This window comes from Sorex araneus, chromosome 2 (assembly GCF_027595985.1).
Source record: "Sorex araneus isolate mSorAra2 chromosome 2, mSorAra2.pri, whole genome shotgun sequence".
Lineage (NCBI taxonomy): Eukaryota > Metazoa > Chordata > Mammalia > Eulipotyphla > Soricidae > Sorex > Sorex araneus.
The window spans coordinates 205,280,540-205,302,218 of NC_073303.1; the positions used below are offsets into that span (position 1 = coordinate 205,280,540).

The 21,679-nt window shown below is 49.1% G+C and overlaps 1 protein-coding gene and 1 pseudogene across 2 annotated transcripts; both read right to left on the minus strand.

The window, feature by feature from the left end:
* Positions 1-2,138: 2,138 nt before the first annotated feature.
* On the minus strand, positions 2,139-7,834 carry TRIM52 (tripartite motif containing 52). 2 transcript variants are annotated; one of them, XM_055126630.1, is made up of 2 exons: positions 6,788-7,834; positions 2,139-3,382 (listed from the first exon to the last, which is right to left on the minus strand). In XM_055126630.1, exons 1-2 carry the CDS (start codon positions 7,448-7,450, stop codon positions 3,350-3,352), a joined length of 696 nt encoding a protein of 231 aa, XP_054982605.1. In that variant the 5' UTR covers positions 7,451-7,834; the 3' UTR covers positions 2,139-3,349. The 2 variants fall into 2 exon arrangements, with proteins under 2 accessions (XP_054982605.1, XP_054982604.1); XM_055126629.1 differs by having other exon boundaries at positions 2,139-3,385.
* LOC105943248 (uncharacterized) lies at positions 7,523-21,396 on the minus strand (annotated as a pseudogene).
* Between the last annotated feature and the right edge of the window lie 283 nt (positions 21,397-21,679).

The window sequence follows — 21,679 nt, forward strand, 5'->3', positions numbered from 1 at the left end:
GCTTTGGGCATCTCTCTCGCTTTCCCAGGCTTGCCACTTTACTCAATGAGAAGGTTCTTGGTGAGGGGCCAGAGGATAGAACAGCGAGGAGGGCACTTGCCCTGCACACTGACCTGGGTTTGATTCTGTCTACACCCATAGGGTCCCCCGAGCCCGCCTGAGCACTGCCAGGTGTACCCCCCGCCCCCAGTAAGTCCTAGAAAAGGTTTCAGTAAGAAGCAGCACCCATCCTACGGAGTTGGGGTTGGGGTTCAGGGTTGGGGTGGAAGTGCCCCCAGACTTCGGTTTTAAGTGATTTAAGAGCTGATTTTCTGCGTACATGCCGTTTACATTCTGATCCTATCAAATATAAAATTAACTTATTTTTTACAGAACTCAAAAATAGCTAAAGTGGTTTCCTTTTCTTTAAATAGGGGCTACACAAGGCGGTTTCTGGGGCCCAGAGATCGTTTCCAGCATAGTGCAAGCAGCTGGAGGTGCTCTGGGGGAACCATCCTGGGCAGAGCAGTGCTACAGGGACCTGGGGGTGTGGAGTTCTGCAGTGCTGGGGCTAGAACTCAGGGTCTTACATGTACTCCTATATGTAAGTACACATGTATTGTGTGTGTACCCTGAAGTCACCCAAGTGATTTTCTTTTATTGTTGCTATATCTTAGGGGTTTTGTGGAGTCGGGATTGGGCCCTTATATCTTTCTTACACAACTTTGACTGTTATAGACTGGGGTACAGGCAGTGTGTGCAGAAGGCCCAGGTTCAAGCTCTGGGTGTATTGCCAGGGGTGACCCCAAAACTGGGGTGAGGAAGCTTGCTGGTCCGGATTCTGCCATGTACAAGCCACGCATTGGGAGTATCCACTCCTGCAGAATTTTTAAGAAATTCTGCCTCAGAGGGGCTGGTGCAATACTACAGCAGGTAGGGCATTTGCCTTGCACCTGGCCAACCTGGGTTCGATCCCAGGCATCCCATATGGTACCCCCAAGAACTGCCAGGAGTATTCCTGAGTGCAGAGCCAGGAGTAACCCCTGAGCATCACGGGTGTGACCTAAAAAAAGGAAAGAAAAAGCTACACTAGGAGAAGCTATTTTTCCACTGACCATTTCTGAACACCTAAGCCACATTCTTAGACCTAGGACCCATGAGAGGCTGAGGCTAGTAACAACTACTTTCCATGAATATAAGCCACTGGGTGGCAAGTTTTGTATCACCAACCTCTCCTCCTGTCAAGATAGTAAGGTTTGGAGACATTTGTGATCACAATTGGTGGAGGGATGCTAAGTTCAAATCAAATGGTTAAGTCCAGGGTTGTGGCTAAGTATCGTCCAGCACACAGGACATTCCGTCACAACAGTGAGTTTTTTTGTTGGGGTAGGGGTGTCCCCAATGGTGTCACCCCAGGCAGTGCCAATGATTGAACCTAGATTCTGTTTGCCACTTGAGCCACATATTCTGTCCCATCAATCAATATAAGATGTCACTGTTACTGAGATAAGAGACCATATGACTCAGTCCATGCAAAGACTAATTATGAAGGGCTGGGGAGAGCACAGGGCTACTGTGTTTGCTCTGCACTATCTGCATTCAATCCCTGGCACCACCTAATCCCCTAAGTACTACTGGGAATAACCCCTGAAGCTCCCTAAGAGACTAATTATGAATCCCAGGTTCAGCAAGCAAGTTATCCAATAACTGATGAATTGTGAAGGAAAAAACATTGGCAGCGTAACGGTGGCAGTCATGTCAAGGGCAGGCATACCTGAATTCAAAAGCTGAATTGAGGACTTATGGGCTAGAGATAGTATAGCGGGTGAGGTGCTTCCCTTGCATGCTGCCTACCTAGGTTAGATCCCCGGCATCCCATATGGTTCCCCAAGCACCATCAGAAGTAATTCTAGAGCAGAGTCAGGAGTAACTCAGGTGTAATCCAAAAACAAAAAAACTTGAGTACTTACTACAGATCCATCTGTAAAGATGAGGTTTGATGTACCCACAGGGACAATTTAAACCATCTAATAAAGCAGTCTCTAATTGGTAAGGGGATCCTCCAGGACCATGGAGATGCAACTGGCCTCCAGCTTTTCTCTAACTCACACCTCTACTTTTCATATATTCCAAAAACATTGCAACTTAAGTGGCCAAAATAATGGTAACTTGGAAGGAAAACATTTATTCAGATGACGTGATAACCACGTCATGATTCTTAACTTTTCTTCGTGGAATACATAAAAGATAGAACAAAACACAACACTCTCTGTAGCACTATTTTCTTCCCACAGCCAGATTGACCAAAAATAACAATAAATACATAAATACAGCTTTTAAGATATAAGGAGAAACTAGAATAATAGAGTAAAGCCTTGCCATCTATTTAGACATTTCATGCCCAAATTTCTGGAAGCTCTAATCAAAGCAAACTTAGTGAGTTACACACACATCTCTTCCAGTGAGGAATAAACAGCAACGTTAAACATTCCCAAAACCTATCAGTTTTGAGAACAAGTTCAAGAGCATATGAACCCTGAAGAGTTCTAGATATCCCCTCTCCACCTCCTTAAAATAACTCAATGAGTCTGGTCTTCAAAAGACTAATTGAGAAAGTTAAGGCATTTTTGAGCATAAATTGGTTTTCTGTAGCTGGACTCTCTGGCAACTTTCATTTAAAGTATTTCATAATGACCAGTAATTGGTATTCCCCATTTTGGGGTGGATATATTTTAAGCTTAAGTACATTAAACTGTGCTGGGAATTTCCATTTTGGGAATTTTAAGTTATACATGCCTTTGGCTGGTGTACCAAATTCACACATTCACCTGAACATAGTTACAACCAAGGAACTTCAGTATGTAAGAAAAAACATGAAGATCTTCCAAAACATCAACAGAAACTGGGATTCAGTATAGTGGTTTTCTCAATGGTCTACAATGCCAGGCTGACAGTTTCCAATAGATCCAGTGGCACTGATGCTCTATGACCAATGTTGTAGTGCATCTTGAACTCCAGTTTTCTGCCCAAAAAATCTAGACCTAAAACATGTTACTAGGATACACCCACCAACATTTATTCCTTTAATTTTCCAATTCTTAGTGCATCTGATAAGAATTTCCAAAAAACTGTCCTAAGTGGTCATGTGTAGGCTAACGAAAACGCACATCCAGTTTTTGAAGCACTTTTTTTTTGATCAGTAGGTTCATCTCAACTGGTAGAAAATAAAGGTGAGCTGATGTTTGTTGTGAATGCTGAGGTTTGGTATGCTCAGTTATCAACCAGTTCAGCATTAAGCAGAAAGGATGAAGACATTCCGGAATTCCTGAGTTTCCTCTCAAGTTGGTGGCAGCACGCAGAATGTGAGGTTTCACCGTTTCTCCTTTTCTTTCTCCTTTTCTTTCTCCTTTACAAGTAAAAAGGTTGTTTAATGAAAAGCTTTTTATGGCCTCTGAAGATTCCTGTTAACATTCTGTCCCATCATAAAAGCTGCAGAATGTTCTTTGGCAGAAAACTCCACTGTTTGGATTGACATATGTTAAACTGTTAGGCAAGGTATCACTGCCCAGCTACCCAATGCTTCCAGATAACTGAAGCTGAGCCCTGTCTTCTGCGTAATGGCATGGATACTGGACAAGGGCCTCAAAAATAAGTGGCTGTCATGTTTAGCTACCTCATCGGAGGAAACAAGAAAAAGGAGTACTGATGGTTGGAAGCCTCTGTTCCCTCTTGCAGAGCCATGAATGGTTTTATTGATGGCATCTGGGTGGCGGGGCATTATACAAGCAGCCCTAGTCAGTGAAATTTTTGTTCATTTTCCTTTTAGGCATCCGCCTTCCGCCTACAACCTGACACTATTTAATGATGTCCTTGGTCATATCTAAATGATCTTACTTTCATAATCCTCTGATTCTATCTTGAAGTCAAGGTGAACTTTAACTCATAAAATGGACAAAATGAAAAATATAAAAAAAGTAAGGGTTAGGGCTAAAAAGGCTTTACTTAGAAGAAAGTAAAATTTAAAAGAACATTTACTTAAAACCAGTTGTCCTGGATATGTGATAGCAATACAAAGGGCTCCATATCCACAATACATCTGTGGCTACACAAGCTGTCATCGAACTGATTTAGTTAATTACTATTACGAATTTTGTTCTTTGAGTTTCTAAATCATGCTGTTATAATGTATTTACTGATGGGAGTAAAAAAACTGAATCAAGAATGTGTTAACAATGATCATTTTAGACGTTACATAAAATAAATTTTACATCTCTTTAGTGTAATACTTACGTTTTGGCAATCTCCTCTACCTTGGTGCTGATCTATATTTGAAAATATTTTAAGGTGTCCCTATTTTGTAAAGAAATTATCCCCATTCGTTTAATTTAGTTTTGCTCTTTATACTTTTGAGTGTTATCAAAAGTGTTATCAAAAGTCTCCTGAGCAGAAGACAGCCCTCCCATTTCTTTAAATTGGTTTTCAATCAAAATTTCTATTTCAGAAGTTTTCCCAGGGGCTGGAGCAATAGCACAGCGGGTAGGGCGTTTGCCTTGCACGCGGCCGACCCAGGTTCGATTCCCAGCATCCCATATGGTCCCCTGAGCACCGCCAGGAGTCATTCCTGAGTGCAGAGCCAGGAGTAACCCCTGTGCATCGCCAGGTGTGACCCAAAAGGCAAAAAAAAAAAAAAAGTTTTCCTAGAAAATTCTAACATAAGAGGTTACCTCCTTTCTTCTTCAATATATTAAAACTCAGAAGACTAGAAAATAGTTTAAATTATTACCCTAGAGGAAAGTACAGTGCTACCTATTTGCAGGTTAGCAAGATGGAAATAGAAATTTGTGGTTAAGGTTTGTGTCCTTAGTAGCTTAACAAAAGCTACTATAAAATAGGGGGTGATGGTAAAACCATGATGTAGGACAGTATTTTGTACTTTTTTTTTTTTACCCTGTGGGAGGGGGCCCTGGACCACACCCTTGGTGCTCAAGGCTTACTCCTGGTAGGCTTGGAGGACCATATGGGACACCAGGGATCAAACTCGTGTAGACCACATGCAAAGCAAACTGTACCCGCTGCACTATCACTTCAGGCCCATTTCCAGACTATTTTAAAACAATGCTTGGTATAAACCATTTAAAATCCACTAACTGGTTAAAGCCCGGTTTGAAAACCACTGGGATAGGCGAACAAGAGAAACTATACTTTGTAAAAATGTAAAAGCACTACTGAAATGTGGGCAGCAGCTATTAAGGAGCTTGAGACTTTCATGGGCCTCTCTACCCTGGGCATTCGGAGCTTTCGTTCATCTAGGCTTTTGGTAAGGAAAACAGTATTTATGCTAACAGTATTCATTAGAGAACATTGCAACAAATCTCTAATGCTCTGATCAGGACTACAAAGTACTAAGCAAATTAAAATGAAGGAGAGGGGGCCGAAGCGATAGCACAGCGGGTAGGGCGTTCGCCTTGCATGCGGCCGACCCGGGTTCGATCCCCGGCATCCCATATGGTCCCCCAAGCGCCACCAGGAGTAATTCCTGAGTGCAAAGAGTAACCCCTGAGCATCGCTGGGTGTGACCCAAAAGCAAATAAATAAATAAATAAATAAAATAAGATGAAGGAGAGACAGAAGGGGGCGGAGCTATAGTACATCGGGTAGGGCGTTTGCCTGGAATGCAGCCAATCCAGGTTCAATCCCTGGCATCCCATATGGTCCCCCAAGCACTGCCAGGATTAATTCCTGAGTGCACAGCCAAGAGTAATCCATAAGCATCACTGGGAGTGACCCAAAAACCCAAAACAAAAATAAAATAAAGGAGAAACAAATTAAAAGAAAAATCAGGGATTAAGAATACATTGGATAGAGTGGCCACCCAGGGTTCAATCCCTTGCACTACATATGGTTCTGGGCCTGCCTGGTGTAATTCCTGAGCTGAGCCAGGAGTAGGTCCTGAGCACCACTGGGTGTGACCCCAAAACAAATTTTTTTAGAGAGGAAAAAATAAGAGCAAACATCTGGGGCTGCAGAGATAGTTCAGAGGGTAGGGTGCCTGCCTTGCATGTTCAACCTAGGGTTCGATCCCCGACATCCCATATGGTCCCCTGAGCACCGCCAGGAGAGATGGGAAAAAAAAAAAGAGAGAGAACGCGGCTTCTCCGGGTTGGCCGCGTGCAAGGCAAACGCCATACCCGCTGTGCTATCGCTCCAGCCCCAAGCCTCGTTCTCTCTTGAGCGCGTTATTCTTACTATTCTCTCTCCCACTTATCCCTTCCCTCAGAAACCTCTGAATAAAATCTATTTACTTCAAGAAAAAAAAAGTTATGGATAAATACGTGGAAAGGAAAGTGGTCAGGATCTGAGGCTCACTTTGAGATGTCAGTAAGGCCTTATCTCCTGCCTGTCTCTCCAGGGGTGGAGCCCTACTGACGCTGAGGCGGCCACTTCAGGCGTGGGGGGATGCAGAAAGAGTGCGTGTGTGGCCAACTTCATCGACCCGAGTTTAGTCTAAAGCCACTGAGCAACGGTTCTGACACTGCTCCTCAGTCCCAAGTGCCTATTTCCGAGTGTGACAGCTTTTCATTCCGGTTCAGGATCCAGAAGCTTCGGTCTAGACCTGAGGGAATCTGTCACCCAAGAACCGCGTTTTAGCGCCTCGTGACCGCCCAGTTCTCGGCAGCTTCTGGCCAGCGTGTCCTTGTGCGCTGGGCACCCCTAGTCCATCGGGACATCCCACAAGCGAGAACCTGCGCTCGGGAAGGGGAGGAGCCGCGTCCCGGCCGCCCTTCCTCCCCCCACCCCGCCCGCTCACCTTGCGCTCCCGCTCCCGCAGCGCCTCCTCCAGCGGCACGACGCTGTGCTGCTTGTGCGCGCGGGACTCCCGGCACACCACACAGATGGCCTCGTCGTCCACCTCGCAGAAGAGCTTCAGGGCCTCCCGGTGCTTGGGGCAGACGGCGGGCTCGGGCGCGCGGCGCGCGCGCATCTGGCGGATGGCCTGCACCATGTTGGCCAGCTGCCGGTTGGGCCGCAGGCTGGGCTGCGGGAAGCTCCGGCGGCACAGGGGGCAGGTGAAGCCCCGGCGCCGCCGAGGGCGCGGGTAGTCGTCGATGTCCTCCAGGCCGCCCATGTCCAGCCTCACCCCCTGGAAGCCGGGGCGCTGGTCGCGCCCGAAGCCTCCCGAGTAACTGTCCTGGCCGGCGCCCTCGAAGCGGCGGGGGTGCCAGCCGTAGTGCCGGGCCCGGGCGACGGCCGCCTCCGCCTCCCAGTCGTCGCCCCACTGCTCCCAGTTCACTGTGGGCTCCACCCCCCACTCCTCTTCCTCGTCCTCCTCCTCGCCCCACAGCCGGGTCACGCACCCGCGGCAGAAGTTGTGGCCGCAGTCGACGGACACGGGGTCGGTGTAGTAGTCGAGGCAGATGGCGCACACCGCCTCCTCCTGCAGGGTCTGCACGGGGCTCGCGGTTCTGGCCATTCTTCGGGGACCGCGGCGAGCCAAGCGACACTCGTGAACAAAAAACCGCCGCAACTCCCAACTTTTTCCCAGTCAAGCTGGCAAAAGGGGGCCAAGGGCCCGACGGCTGGGGGCCAGGAGGGGCGCGGGGGTACCACCGCCGTCTCCCACTTCCCTTCGCCGGCTAATCCTCTCCCAACGGACTTCGCCTTCGGATTTGGCGGGTCGCCTCAGGAGCCGGCGTTCTCCGACCAGCTTCCGGCAGCCGAAGATGACGTAGGCGCTCTAGGCCCTTACGCCGAACCGGGCGTGCTGGGCTGCTGGAGGACTGCATCTCGATGGTACCATCCCATAGTGAAGGAGACTAGAGAGACGAGGCGCGAGTCCCCCAGGAGCGGGCTGCCGCTCGAGACCGGCACCCGGAAACGGATGTGGATGGTGGGGCGGGAAGCTAAGGGACTCCGGTGGGCTCGGGTGTCGTAGCCTCTCTAGTCACAGGCCTCAATGATGTGGAGGCCTGGGGGGGGGGGGGGCTGCGCTCAGGGGCGTGGGCATCGGGAAGGGGGCGTGGCGCTAATTTTAATCTAACGGATTCTCCACCTTTGCCTAACTGTAGGTTTTACTACCCGCTAAGCCAAGATTCACGTAAGCATCACTTTTTCTTTTTTTGTTTTTGGTTTTTTGAACAACATCCAGCTGTGCTTAGGGCTTACTTCTGGATAGTCTGGGGACCCCTAAAACACATCTCTACACAGACTTTTTTTCTTTTTTAAATTTTTGCTTAAATACCCTGATTTACGTTCAGTATTTGAAGTATTTTTTAGGCAGTTCCCACCGACAATCCCACCGTCCAGTGTCCCATCCTTCTACCGCCCATCCTCCTATATCCTGACTCCTTGCGAGTTACATTGCGGGAGGAGGGAGTGGCCACGCCCCGTGGTGTGCCCGGCTCTGCGCTCATAATCACTTCTACAGTGTTCTGGACACTACTACACGGTACCGGAATCGAGTCCAATACACACACTACCGATGTGCTCTCTCTCCTGCCACAATGGATACTTTAAAAAAAAAAGTCTTAGTGTTTTCTTTTTCTCCATGGTGGATTTCACAATAACATTCAAAATATAACCCACGTATTTATTTATTATTATTATTATTATTTTTTTTTTTTTTTTGCTTTTTGGGTCACACCTGGCGATGCACAGGGGTTACTCCTGGCTCTGCACTCAGGAATTACCCCTGGCCGTGCTCAGGGGACCATATGGGATGCTGGGATTTGAACCCGGGTCGGCCGCGTGCAAGACAAACGCCCTACCCGCTGTGCTATCTCTCCAGCCCCCTATTTATTATTTTTATTTTGTTTTACTTTTTGGATCACACCCGGCAATGCACAGGGGTTACTCCTGGCTCATGCACTCAAAAATTACTCCTGGCGGTGCTGGGGACTATATGGGATGCTGGGAATCAAACCCCGGTTGGCTGAGTGCAAGGCAAACAATGCCCTACCCGCTGTGCTATGGCTCTAGCCCCAACCCAAGTATTTATTATATAAACCAAATTATAATTTACAAATGTTAAAATTAACTTTGTCACGTTTTTAAATTTAAATATTGCATTCAGAAGGGGTAATAAAATATTAGCTGCCCTTAATTCTCAGATTTATCTAAATTTTACAAAATGTGTTGTAAGTAGCAGTATTGGCTGAAAAGATGTAATACAGAAGTTGATAATGTGTCAAAAAACGTGATAGATACAGAAATTGATAACTGATATTTTTCAGGAAAAGCTTACTTTTTTTTTGGGGGGGTCACACCCAGCGATGCACAGGAGTCACTCCTGACTCTGCGCTCAGAAACTACCCCTGGCAGTGCTCAGAGGACCATATGGGATGCTGGGAATCGAACACGGGTTGGCTGCATGCAAGGCAAATGCCCTACCCGCTGTGCTATCGCTCCAGCCCCGAAAAGCTTACACTTTTAAGTGTAATTTTTCCTATATGTACGGTAGTGTTGGGTCTAGAGGTATTCAGACATTTTGCCCCCCAGGCCTCTCTTTTTGCACCCCTCACGCTCTCTGATCTCTCCCTTTTATTCTAATTTTTGTCTTTGTAGTCTAGAACCAGGGTTTTGTCCACTTTTGCTACTAACCATTTCTTAAACGTGTTATTCTTTCTTGTGGGGATGGGGGCATTGGGCTACACTAGGCAATGCTCAGGCTCCTGGCTCTGCACTCAAATTACTCTTGTGGAGTGTTTGGGGTGCTGGGGATCCAGCGGTCAACCTTGAGCAAGATGAATGCCTTACTTGCTCTGCTATCATTCTGCTCCGACATATTATTCGGTATAATACAAATTAATGAGAACATCTGGGGTTTGAGCTCATCTTTGTTTTGGTTTTGGAGCGACACCTGGTGGTGCTCAGAGCTCACTCCTGGCTCTGCACCCAGCAATCCCTCCTGGCAGTGTTGGGGGACCATATGTGGTGCTGGGGATTGTACCTGGTTGCCCACTGTACTACCTCTCCAGCCCCCAGCCTCATCTTTCTGACTCACTTCATTTAACATCCTCCAGTCCCATCTACATTGCATATAAACTCATGATTTCATTATCCCTGAGGTGGCTGAGAAGTTTGTAATTGTCTAGACATGCCAGTTTTATTATGGTTGGGCGACTGCATGGTTTCCAATATGTAGCTTGTTCTAAGGGCCATCATGAGTATCAGTGTGCTTAGATATTTTAAAATCAATGTTTTTGTGCCTTGTCTACATTGTCTATTTTTTTCTTTCCCCCATAGACCACATTTTATTTTAATTATATAGTTGCCCGTTGAGCAACACATTTGAATTTCTAGAATCTACGTATTTCCTGATAGATTGTATTGTTACAAACATTGATAAATACAGAATGGCACTATAAAGACATTTTTATCTTATGGCTTTTCTTAGTATAGAGTTAGAAATACAATTGGCCTTGAACAGCATAAAGATTTCAGGACCCGGGGCAAATGTGAAGTTCAGATGGCCTGGAACTGAAGCAATAATACAGTGGGGAGGGCATTTGCCTTGCCCCTAGCCAACCTGGGTTTGATCCCTGGCATCCTGTATGATCTGTTGAGCACCACCAGGAGTAATTCAAGAGTGCAGAGGCAGGAGGAACTATTGAGCATTGGTGGGTATGGCCCCAAAACAAACAAACAAGATGTCCCTGTGAGTTGGATCACACCTTCCAGTAAGCCAGTGCCTGCAGGATCAATGTCACAGCTTTCAGGTCCCCAAACACCCCTGAAAACCTTTCCTGGATCCATGAGGACTGATCAGCATTGCATCTGAGCATCCCCTGGTCTCTTAAGGCTTGGAGAGTTGTGGAGGTCCTCCACCTGCAGTGAAAAAAGAAGGCAGTTAGCCAGGCTCGCTCCCAGCTTAGCCAGGGAAACCTGGGGTGCTCCCCACCTCTCTCTGCCCAGCTCCAGCTCCGTGGTGGGGGTCTGCAGGAGCTGAGGTCAGGCTGGAGAGCAGGGGCAGCATCCACTCCATCCGGCTTCTGTGGTGCAAAGGCTCTCGTCCGTGCTTGGAGAAGCCCAGCTTTCTTCTCCCACCCTGCCCATCCTCAATCACCAGTGCTTGCTTGTAAGAATCTTTATTCCTAACTGTTAGGGAAACTACAGGTACACATACAATCAATTACTGGACAGGCCTTGAAAGTCAGCTTGCTAAAAACTTAGAAACAGTGGGGCCAGAGCGATAGCACAGCGGGTAGGGCATTTGCCTTGCATGCGGCCTTGGGTTTGATCCCCGGCATCCCATACGGCCACCCAGCACTGCTAGGAGTAATTCCTGAGTGCAGAGCCAAAAGTAACCCCTGAGCATCTCTGGGTATGACCCAAAAGCTAAAATAAAATAAAAATAAAAATTTAGAAACAGTGGCCGGTGAGATAGTTTAGCATAGAAGGCTTGCCCACAGCCAGCCCAGGTTAAACCCCCACAACGCCAGAAGGTCCCACCAACCCCCACTAAGAGCGATCAGAGTGCAGAGCCAGGAGTAAGTCCTGAAAAACACCGGATGTCTGTCCCTCCCATAAAAATAAATCATAAAGTTTCACAAAGAACAAATCACCTCACTACAGGAGGCAAAAATCAATGGCACAAGCTAGACTGCTATAAGACAGTTCTTCCTCTTCCCCTAAGCTACCACACCCCGCTTTTTTGGGGGGGCAGGAGTGGGTCACATCCTCCAACTCCAGCCCTTGGAGATACAGTACAGTGGAAAAATGTAGATCTTATACCTGCTGACCCGAGGTCAATCCACAGCACCCCATAGTTCCCCCAATCCCTTCCAGGAGCAATTCATGAGTCCTGAGCACAGCCCAGTGTTCCTCCTTCCCCCAAAAGAAAATTTTCCAAGAAAAGGGTATTTCTTTCCAAAGGGCAATAAGACTACCGTCTTCTTGAGTTGCTAACTGCCGAATGAACCTGTTCTTTTTTTTTTCTTTTTTGGGTGACACCCAGCGATGCTTAGGGGTTACTCCTGGTTCTGCACTCACGAATTACTCCTGGCAGAGCTGGGGGACCATATGGGATGCTGGGAATCGAACACGGGTTGGCCATGTCCGCGTTCCCCTGGAGATCTCTCCTGCCCGCGGAGAGACAACAGTGGAAAGCGCTCCTAATTAGGTGGATTCTGTGAGGGTCCCGACCTGAAATAAGTCTAGTGAGGTTAGTAAACAGGGGGCCCAAGACGACACATGCCGATCAAGGGCAACTTTATTAACTGCCATGCTGGTTTTATACTTTTCTTAGCAGGGGGTTGGTACATAAGTTGTCAATCATCAGGGAAGTGTCTTTTCAGACCAAATAAGGAAAGGTTCGGTGTGTATTAGGTGGGCTTACAACATTCTTCAAGAGTAGATTGAGAAATAGTGGGGAGAGGAAGGCAAGGGTTTATCTGGCAGGAGCATCTGGCAGGAGGAATGCACGAGGTTTTTAGTGTAGAGGAAGGTATTCTACTTTAGAGCTTTATGGCGTCTCTTAGTTAACTGCCCTGGGATACTTTTACCTCTTGAGTTTGGCTATTTCCTTTGTCACAAGGGCACCTTTGCCTCAGGTCAAGCAAAGCTGGTAATGGAATTTTCCGGTTTGTCCAGGGTAAAGGTTTCGGGGTCCTCTTTTGTTCAGGGTCCTGAGCAGTCCCCAACATCTCCCCTCTTTTTCTATTATAATAATGAGCGAGTGGGTGGAGTGCCTGTCTTAGGTTACTTGGTGGGCTCCCAGTTCTGGACATGGCAGTGACCAAATAAGGTTAGAAAAATGAGCGCACGACTGTAGGTGGTGCCATGTTCGCACCCAGATACTGGCACCAAGCTATCCCCGTCTTAGGCATTTCCACAGCCGGGAACAGAGTGAGTGGGGGCGGTATGCCAGGTGCTCAGGTGCTCAAACTCCGCAAAGCTCAGGGGCTGAAGTGTGGGCTTTTCCAAGTTATCCAGCCCTTCGGGGTCATGTTGGGAGAGCTGCTGATAGTGGACCTGTACTGAACGTTTGGTTGCCTCATCAACCTGGTTCTTAACGAAATTTGTGAGTCGGCGGGATGCCCATGGGCCAAAGGAAACTAGCAGTAAGAACCCAATGAAGGGTCCAAGGAGGCTAGGCAACAGGGTCGAGAGCCAGGGTGAGGTGGAGAACCAATTTTTATACCAATATTCCTCCTGGTCTCTCAATCTTTTCCTTTCCTCTAAGCTTTCTTCCACTTGTCTAATGCTATCCTTAACTAGCCCAAGCTTATCTTTAAAGAAACAGCATTCCTCCTAAAGAGCGGCACATACTCCCCCCTCTCTCAAAAAGGCCAGGTCAGGGCCGTGTCTGTTAAGGTGGACGACCTCAGCCAGAGAGCCAACAGTGTCAGTTAGATAGTTAAGGCCCTGTTTAAGTTCGCGGACATCAGCCTCCACAGCAAGGGACAGTTGGTGGAAGTTTTCCTGAGAGGAGACAAGGGAGCAGATGCCTGTACCGGCGCCTGTAGCACCCAGACCGAGGAGGAGGGCAATGGTGATGGCAATAACAGGCTCACGGCGGTGGCGCAGGAGAGAGGAAGAAGAGGAGAAGAGCAGGGCATCGGCAGGGCAAACCGTGAGGCATGGCAAAAGCAGAACCAAAATGCAATAATCTCTATGTGCCAGGAAGGCAGATGTAACAATGTGAGAAGTCAGGCCAGAGGAACAGGCGAAGTAGGTATCAGCGGGGGCCACGACATAGGAAGGATAGAGGGTGGCATTAACGCGGAGGGAGGAATTGGATATAACAAGAGTCTGATTGCAAACGGGTACTAAATCATACGGGGGGAGCATATTGGGCCCCAATAGGCAAAGTCCGGATCCCACCACATGTCCCAAAGTCAATCGGTGCGTGGGCTCCACTTCCCAGCGGAGTTCGTTGGCGTCAGAGACGTTCAATGCAGAGCCGAGGACAGCAATGCCTTCGTAGAATGGCGGTTGAGAGGAGTAGCAGATCCAGCATTGGTCAAAGGCGGGGTTGGTGATGGTGGCAGCAGAGGCGTTGACCATATCCATGATGAGCTGAGAAGAGGGTGCTGGACCCATGGCAGAGTAGGACGGAAGAAGGATGTGGGTGGCGGGGACCCGGAGGGCGTCGGTGGGTAGGGACGGGGGGGGGGGGGCAGAGGGGCGATGATGGTGAAGGGCGTTATTGGGGCCCCTGGAAATAGGGCATGAGGAGGCAGTAGTTTTTAGAAGGTGAAGGGAGAAGGTGAAGCCTTTATCGTAGCCGAGGCGATATAGGCGAAGAACCCAGGACAAGGTATTGGACCAGGGATGCCGTTTGCCAGCAGAAGTGAATTGGATGGTGAGGAAATTACACGCACGGTTGCAATCGACAGGGGGTGAGCGAGGTGCTCGTTGGACCGTGATAAAGTCCCAGGAGGAGGAAGGCCTCCAGTAGGTGTCGCCCGTGGTCTCACAGCCCCAGGAGGCACAAAAAAGGGGCGATCGCCACAAGTGCGGGCAAGAGAGGGGTCATGTTGTTGCCTATGGCGGCCGCCAGGGCAAACATAGATGGGGTCAGAAAGAAGTTTCTGGCGGTGGCGGCGAGCGGAGCAGCCAGAAATGACGCTATGGCCAGGAACGGTTTTGGGTGCGCGGCCGCCAGCGTAATCAGGGAGAGACCAGGAACTGCTGGGCATTGGGAGGGCGCAGAGGTCAACCCAGAGCTCGGGCCAGGGTGTAGTGGGAGACAATGTGGAAGTGGAATTGACAACATCGCCCGCTTCATTAAGGACTTGCCAAGTAAAATTAAAAATCTGGGAGGAAACAGGGGAGGTACCCAAAAAAAAGGAGGGGGGCTTGGGCGCCAGTTGCGCGTTCCCCTGGAGATCTCTCCTGCCCGCGGAGAGACAACAGTGGAAAGCGCTCCTAATTAGGTGGATTCTGTGAGGGTCCCGACCTGAAATAAGACTAGTGAGGTTAGTAAACAGGGGGCCCAAGACGACACATGCCGATCAAGGGCAACTTTATTAACTGCCATGCTGGTTTTATACTTTTCTTAGCGGGGGTTGGTGCATAAGTTGTCAATCATCAGGGAAGTGTCTTTTCAGACCAAATAAGGAAAGGTTCAGTGTGTATTAGGTGGGCTTACAACATTCTTCAAGAGTAGATTGAGAAATAGTGGGGAGAGGAAGGCAAGGGTTTATCTGGCAGGAGCATCTGGCAGGAGGAATGCACGAGGTTTTTAGTGTAGAGGAAGGTATTCTACTTTAGAGCTTTATGGCGTCTCTTAGTTAACTGCCCTGGGATACTTTTACCTCTTGAGTTTGGCTATTTCCTTTGTCACAAGGGCACCTTTGCCTCAGGTCAAGCAAAGCTGGTAATGGAATTTTCCGGTTTGTCCAGGGTAAAGGTTTCGGGGTCCTCTTTTGTTCAGGGTCCCAACAGCCAAGTGCAAGGCAAACGCCCTACCCGCTGTGCTATCGCTCCAACCCCATTTTTTTTGGCCACACCCACTGTGCTCAGGACTAACTCCTAGCTCTGTGCTTGGTGATCACTCCTGGCAGGGCCGGGGAACCCTATAAGGTGCTGGGGACCCAACCCGGGTCTGCCCCATGCAGGGCAAGTGCCCTCGCTGCTGTGCTATCACTCTGGCCTTCTCATCCTAGCTTTCTAATAGCAAACGCCTGCACTTGATCGCAGTATCACTCCCAGTGGGGCGGGAAGCAGCCAGGGGTCTCCCTCTCTGCCCCACTTACCTCGCCAACACCTTTTGGTCAGACCAGAACTGCAACGCCCATCAAGAGGATGCCCAGGTGAGTGAGAAACCCCATGGTCATGAGGCCCTGGGGAGAGTGGCTCTGAGGAAGATCAAGAAAAGAAAGCATGTGGGCCAGAGCAGTAGCACCACAGGGAGGGCAGTCGGCCTGCACACAGCCCACTTGGGTTCCATCCTCAGCATCCACTTCTGGTCCTCCTAGCACTGCCAGGAGTCATTCCCGAGTGATCCCTGAGTGCAGGGATCCAGGAGTAAGCCCTGAGCACTGCTGGGAGTGGCCCCCAGAACAAAAAAAGAAGCCATGAGCCTAACTTTGGGGGCCCTCATGGTCCCCCCACCCCTGGTTCCTTGCCCATCCCAGCTCCTCACCCCAGACCACACTCAGTGTGTGGGTCAGGCCTGAGTGTTGCACGTGGCAGCTGGAGGTGCTTCCTTGCCCTCTGGCACGTTCATGGCTGCCCACGTATGGTCTGTGCTATCCCCGCTGGGTTGCGTCTCCACATATTCCGTGTCCAATGCCAGCTCCTCCTCACCCAGCCACCAGGTCAGCGAGATGCCGCAGGGATGGAAGCCCAGAGCCCAGCATGTCTATGTGACACTCCCATCCTGGGCCAAGTGCTGTGTCACCTTCACCGTGGGCGCCTCTGCAGGGAGAGGGGGACCAAGTGAGGTGTCCCTCCTGCTCCCTGGGCACCTCCTCCCCCAGGGGTGGAGGGTTAGAGATGGGGGAAGACAGGGATGGAGAGATAGCACAGTGGGTAGGGTGCTTGCCTTGCAAGCTTCAACCTCTATAACTGTGTTAATCAATTTCTATAATAAATCCTTCTCTTCCTTTCTTCTCTTCCTGTTCTCCTCTCTACTTACCTCTCTCCCAGCTTCCTTCCTTCCTTCCTTCCTTCCTTCCTTCCTTCCTTCCTTCCTTCCTTCCTTCCTTCCTTCCTTCCTTCCTTCCTTCCTTCCTTCCTTCCTTCCTTCCTTCCTTCCTTCCTCTGGTTGTGCCCCTCAAGAACCTTGATAAATTCATTGGGGGCCGGAGCGATAGCACAGCGGGTAGGGCGTTTGCCTTGCACGCGGCCGACCTGGGTTCGATCCCCGGCATCCCATATGGTCCCCCAAGCACTGCCAGGAGTAATTCCTGAGTGCAAAGCCAGGAGTAACCCCTGAGCATCGCTGGGTGTGACCCAAAAAGAAAAAAAAAAAGAACCTTGATAAATTCATAGCAAGTACCCTCCCTGCTGCACTATCGCTCCGGCCCCTCCAGGTCTCTTTTAAACGGGTAAGTCTGAGGATGGGCACCTGGGGTCACTCTCTGAATGGCTGCAGGCTGGGTCTTACCTCTCCGGGTGAGGCTCTGGCCTCCCAGCTTCAGGTACCTGGCAGGGAGCTGAGACCGAGCCCCTCCAGCTACGCCTTATCGGACTCGGCATAGGAGCACTCCACCTCCCCCCTGCACTTGGTCTGCAGGGCCACAGGCTGGGCGGACACCCAGCTCGTGTCTCCAGGTCCAGCATCAGGTGGTCCTGCCCATCACAGCCAAAGTGCCAGAAGCTGGTGGAGCTGCCACCCTCGTAGGTCTCACAGCTGAACATGTGCTGAGTGCTGTGTGGGCAAGAGGAAAGGGGTGTGTGTGTGTGTGTGTGTGTGTGTGTGTGTGTGTGGTGTGTGTGTGTGTGTGTGTGTGTGTGTTTGGCGGGAACCATCCCCAAGATCCAGGGAACACGCTACCACCCACAGCGATTCCAAAGAGTGTGGGATCGGGGTCAATATAAAAACAAATTGTAGGCTGAGTGATAGTATAGTGGGTAGGGCATTGCCTTGCACATGGCCAACCTGGGTTCGATTCTGACATCCCAAATAAAAAAAAAATTTTTTCTTTTTTGCTTTTTGGGTCACACCTGGTGATGCACAGGGGTTACTCCTGGCGGTGCGCAGGGGACCATATGGGATGCTGGGAATCGAACCCAGGTCGGCCATGTGCAAGGCAAACACCCTACCCACTGTGCTATTGCTCCAGCCTTCAAATAAAAAAAAATTTTTTTAAATAGAAAAAAATTGATGTGCTGGAGTGATAGTACTGTGGATAGGGCATTTGCCTTGAATGTGGCTGACCCAAGTTTGATCCGCAACATCCCATATGATCCCCGTGCACTGCTGGGAGTAATTTCTTACCTTCCCGACAAAAATACTGAACACCCTGAACAAACATGATGACCTCCTAATACCTGTGTTGCAGGCCATAATGCACAGGAGTAACCCCTGAGTGTCACCAGGTATGAGCCAAAAAGCAAAAGAGAAGAAAAAAAGTAAACAGGTTAGCTGGAGAGATGGTGTAGTGGGTAAGGCGGGTGCCTGGCCTTGCATGCAGTTGACCCAGGTTCAGTGCCTGGAACTACCAAGAGTGATCCCTAGCCCAGAGCCAGGAATAAGCCTTGAACACAGCAGAGTGTCACTCAGAAGCAAACAAAAAGCAAGCAAACAAAAATTCCCTTCTGGGATTTTTCTGCAGAACACGAGAAATAGTATAGTAAGTAGGGTGCTTGCCTTCCATGCAGACAGGCCTCCCAGATAGTCTCCTGAGCATTGCCAGGAGTAACCCCTGAGCACTGCAGAGTATGGCTCCAAAGTGACAACAAACAGACAGAACTCCTGGCCCAGAGAGATAGTACTGTTTAAAGTATTTGCCTGCATATAGACAGTTCAGCATTTATCCCCCATCACTACTAGGAATGACCCAGATTACAGAGCTGGAGGGATTCCTTCTGGCTCTGCACCCAGGTATCACTCTGGGCAGGACTCTGGAGACCTACTATGAGATACGAGAGATTAAACCAAAGCCAGCCGCTTGCAAGGCAAACACCCTACCCACTGTCCTATTACTTCAACTACACCACACCAGATAATTTTCATGAGTGTCCAAGGCTGAGAAACCGCCCAGTCCTCTGGTGAAAGCACCTTTGGAGATCATTAGTTGCATTGTTACTTCAAACACTGCTGAGAAGGAAAAAGCCATAGGTTAGAGAGAGCGCCCAAGGCTGGAGTGGGTGCACTGCAGGCCAGAGTCCTGGGATGGTGCCCCAGTATTGTCCGAGCAGCCTCTAAGCACTGGGGACACACGTTTTACCAAACTGAAAACAAAAAGATTAAAAGAAAAGATTCAGGGGTGGGGGATGCTGCCAGCAGGTCACCCTGTACCCACGGGGCGAGTGTATCAGCACCTGATGGTGCCTTCAGGCTTCCTGATACCCCCAAATTGCTGCTGTGTCTCTGGCCAGACCCCAGCAACATGGGACCAAGTTTCCCAAGAAATTAAATGGTCAAAATTTAGGTATGGGAGAGCCATGCCCACAAACCACCTCCAGCCCAGCAATACAAGCTCATTTATTGGCCTTGCTTCAGAGACCCATAAATAAATCTTTCTGAGATAGAATGTGCTAAAACTTCGGGTATGCAGGTTTTGTGACTGAATTCTCCAGGCTTTCTTAGAGTCAGAATGGGCTACATCCCCCCATATCCCTGTATTTCTGGAAGCCTCAGCAGCAAAATCCATACCCCAAGCTTCCACCCAGTTAAAAGAACTACTCCAGCCTGACCTTCCTAATAAAAATACTGAATGTGCCGGCCAAAAACGAATGACTTACTAGTACCTGTATTGCAGGTACGTAATGTACAAAAGGAGAGAGAGAGAAAGAAGGAAAGTGCCTTCCATAGAGGCAGGCGGGTAGAGGGGGTGGTGTTGGGGGATGGTGGGAGGGAACGTGGGGATATTGGTGGTGGGAAATGTATGCTGGTGGAGGGATGGGTGTTGGATCATTGTATGACTAAAACCCAATCATGAACAGCTCTGTAATGGTCTATCATGGATATTCAATTAAAAAAGTTTGAAAATTAAAGAAAAGAAAGGATTCCAGGGCCAGAGACACAATATAGCAGGTAGGGTGCCTGTCTCGCACACAGTCAATCTCGGTTTGATCCTCAGCATCCCAGAGGTCCCCTGAGCACCGCTAGGAATGATTCCTAGCACAAAGCCAGGAATAAACCCTGAGCACCGTTAGATGTGGTATCGACGGGTGTGACCTCAAAAGAAAAAAAAATTAAAAAGTAAAACAATGGCCATTTTTATTAGACATCTTCCAGGAATGTGTAATTCTACATGCATTCGGCTTCTAGATTTTGTCTGTTTGTTTTGAGGGGTAAGAGTTAAGGCCAAACCTACAGTACTAGGGGATCTTGAGGTGCTAGGAATTGAACCTAGAGTTTCCACATGCAAATCAGGTGCTCCAGGGGCAGGAGGGATAGTACAGAAAGGAGGGTGCTGGCCTTGCGCACCGTGGACCCAAGTTGAATCCACAATATCTTGCAGGGTCTGCCAAGCCCTGCCAGGAATGATCCCTGAGTACAGGGCCAGGAATAAACCCTTAGCACCCCTAGGTGTGGCCCAAAACTACAATAACAACCGAAATAAAGAAAGAAAACCCGAAGTTGATGCTCCTGTTCTTTGTGCCATCTCCCTGGGCTATCTCTGCAGGTCCACACATGTCTTCACCAAGGGAGGCCAAGAGACTATGGGTGGCTGACAGAGATGCCATGACTCGAAACCATAAAGGGGACGTGGAAAACGTGGAATACAGGAAGAGGCAGGAAGTGTCCTGGGAGAATTGACACGGGAAAGAAAGCAGACCCTCTTCAGCATCTTCCTTCCCTGGTGGGCTGCCTGGTGTGGGAGTGGAGACGGAGGGGCTGCCTGAGGGAAGGGCTGGTTCTCCAGAGCATCTAGTTCCCCCTCTACCCTGAGAGTGTCCACTGAATCCCCAGACTACAGACACACCTCTACTCTTTCTCTTCCTGTCAAGAGTCAAGAACAGCATCTTACCTGCAGGCCATGGCTTATTGTCTAACTTCAGCTTGGCCAACTCCGCCATCACATCTTTGCTAAGGAAGTGGGTCATCGGCCACCAGGGGCAGTCCCCAGGGACTCTCTACCAAGCAGAAACAAAAGGAGTGCATAAATATTTTTTGTGGGGGGACGGCACTCCCAGGGCTGACTCCTGGCTCTGTGCTGGTGGATTTCTCCTGGTGGGGCTCAGGAGACTCTGTGGGGTGCCATTGATTGAATCCAGGGCTGCTGTGTGCAAGGGAAGTGCTCCTGTACTATCTCTCCAACCCAGAAGTAGACTCTGAAGGCATAAATACCCGACACGTTGATGTGTGTGAGAAACAGCATAAGGACAAGAAGTAGGTTGGCGAAAGAATGGGATACAATGTGGGTTTTGTGACGGAAATCTCTGGGCTCCATGGAGTTGGGAATGGGCCACCTCCCCCCAACTCCCTGGGCTTCCAGGAGCCTGGCAGCCACGCCCACCACTGCCTCTGGGGCCATAGAACCTCATTAACAGCCAGGATCCAGAGACTCACAAATAAGCCTCGGAAGAGAACAACCAGCTGCAGACATGCCTCTGGACCCCAAAGTCACATCCAGTAAGAAACTTAACTCCAGTTGTATCAACCTATTTAAGATTTCAGAATTTCTAGAGACATCTCATACTCCACAGCACCGATATACTAGGCATAGCACACCACACTGGATGGGGTGTAAAGTAAAAGGAAACTAATCTCAATCACTGCATCACTGTCATCCCCTTGCTCATCGATTTGCTGAAGCAGGCACCAGTAATGTATCCATTGTGAGACTTGTTGTTACGGTTTTTGGCATATCGAATACACCACAGGGAGCTTGCCAGGCTCTGCCATGTGGGTGGGATACTCTCCATAGCTTGCCAGGCTCTCCAAGAGTGGTAGAGGAATCAAACCCAGGTCGGCCTCGTGTAAGGCAAACACCCTACCCACTGTGCTATCACTCCAGCCCTATCTAGATTAAAAAATAAATTTTTATATATGTAAATATATAAGTGTTTACATATAAGCACACAAGGCTCAATCTATAAAAGCTTGTTAGTCAATCTCTTATAAAAGGGCTTAATGGCT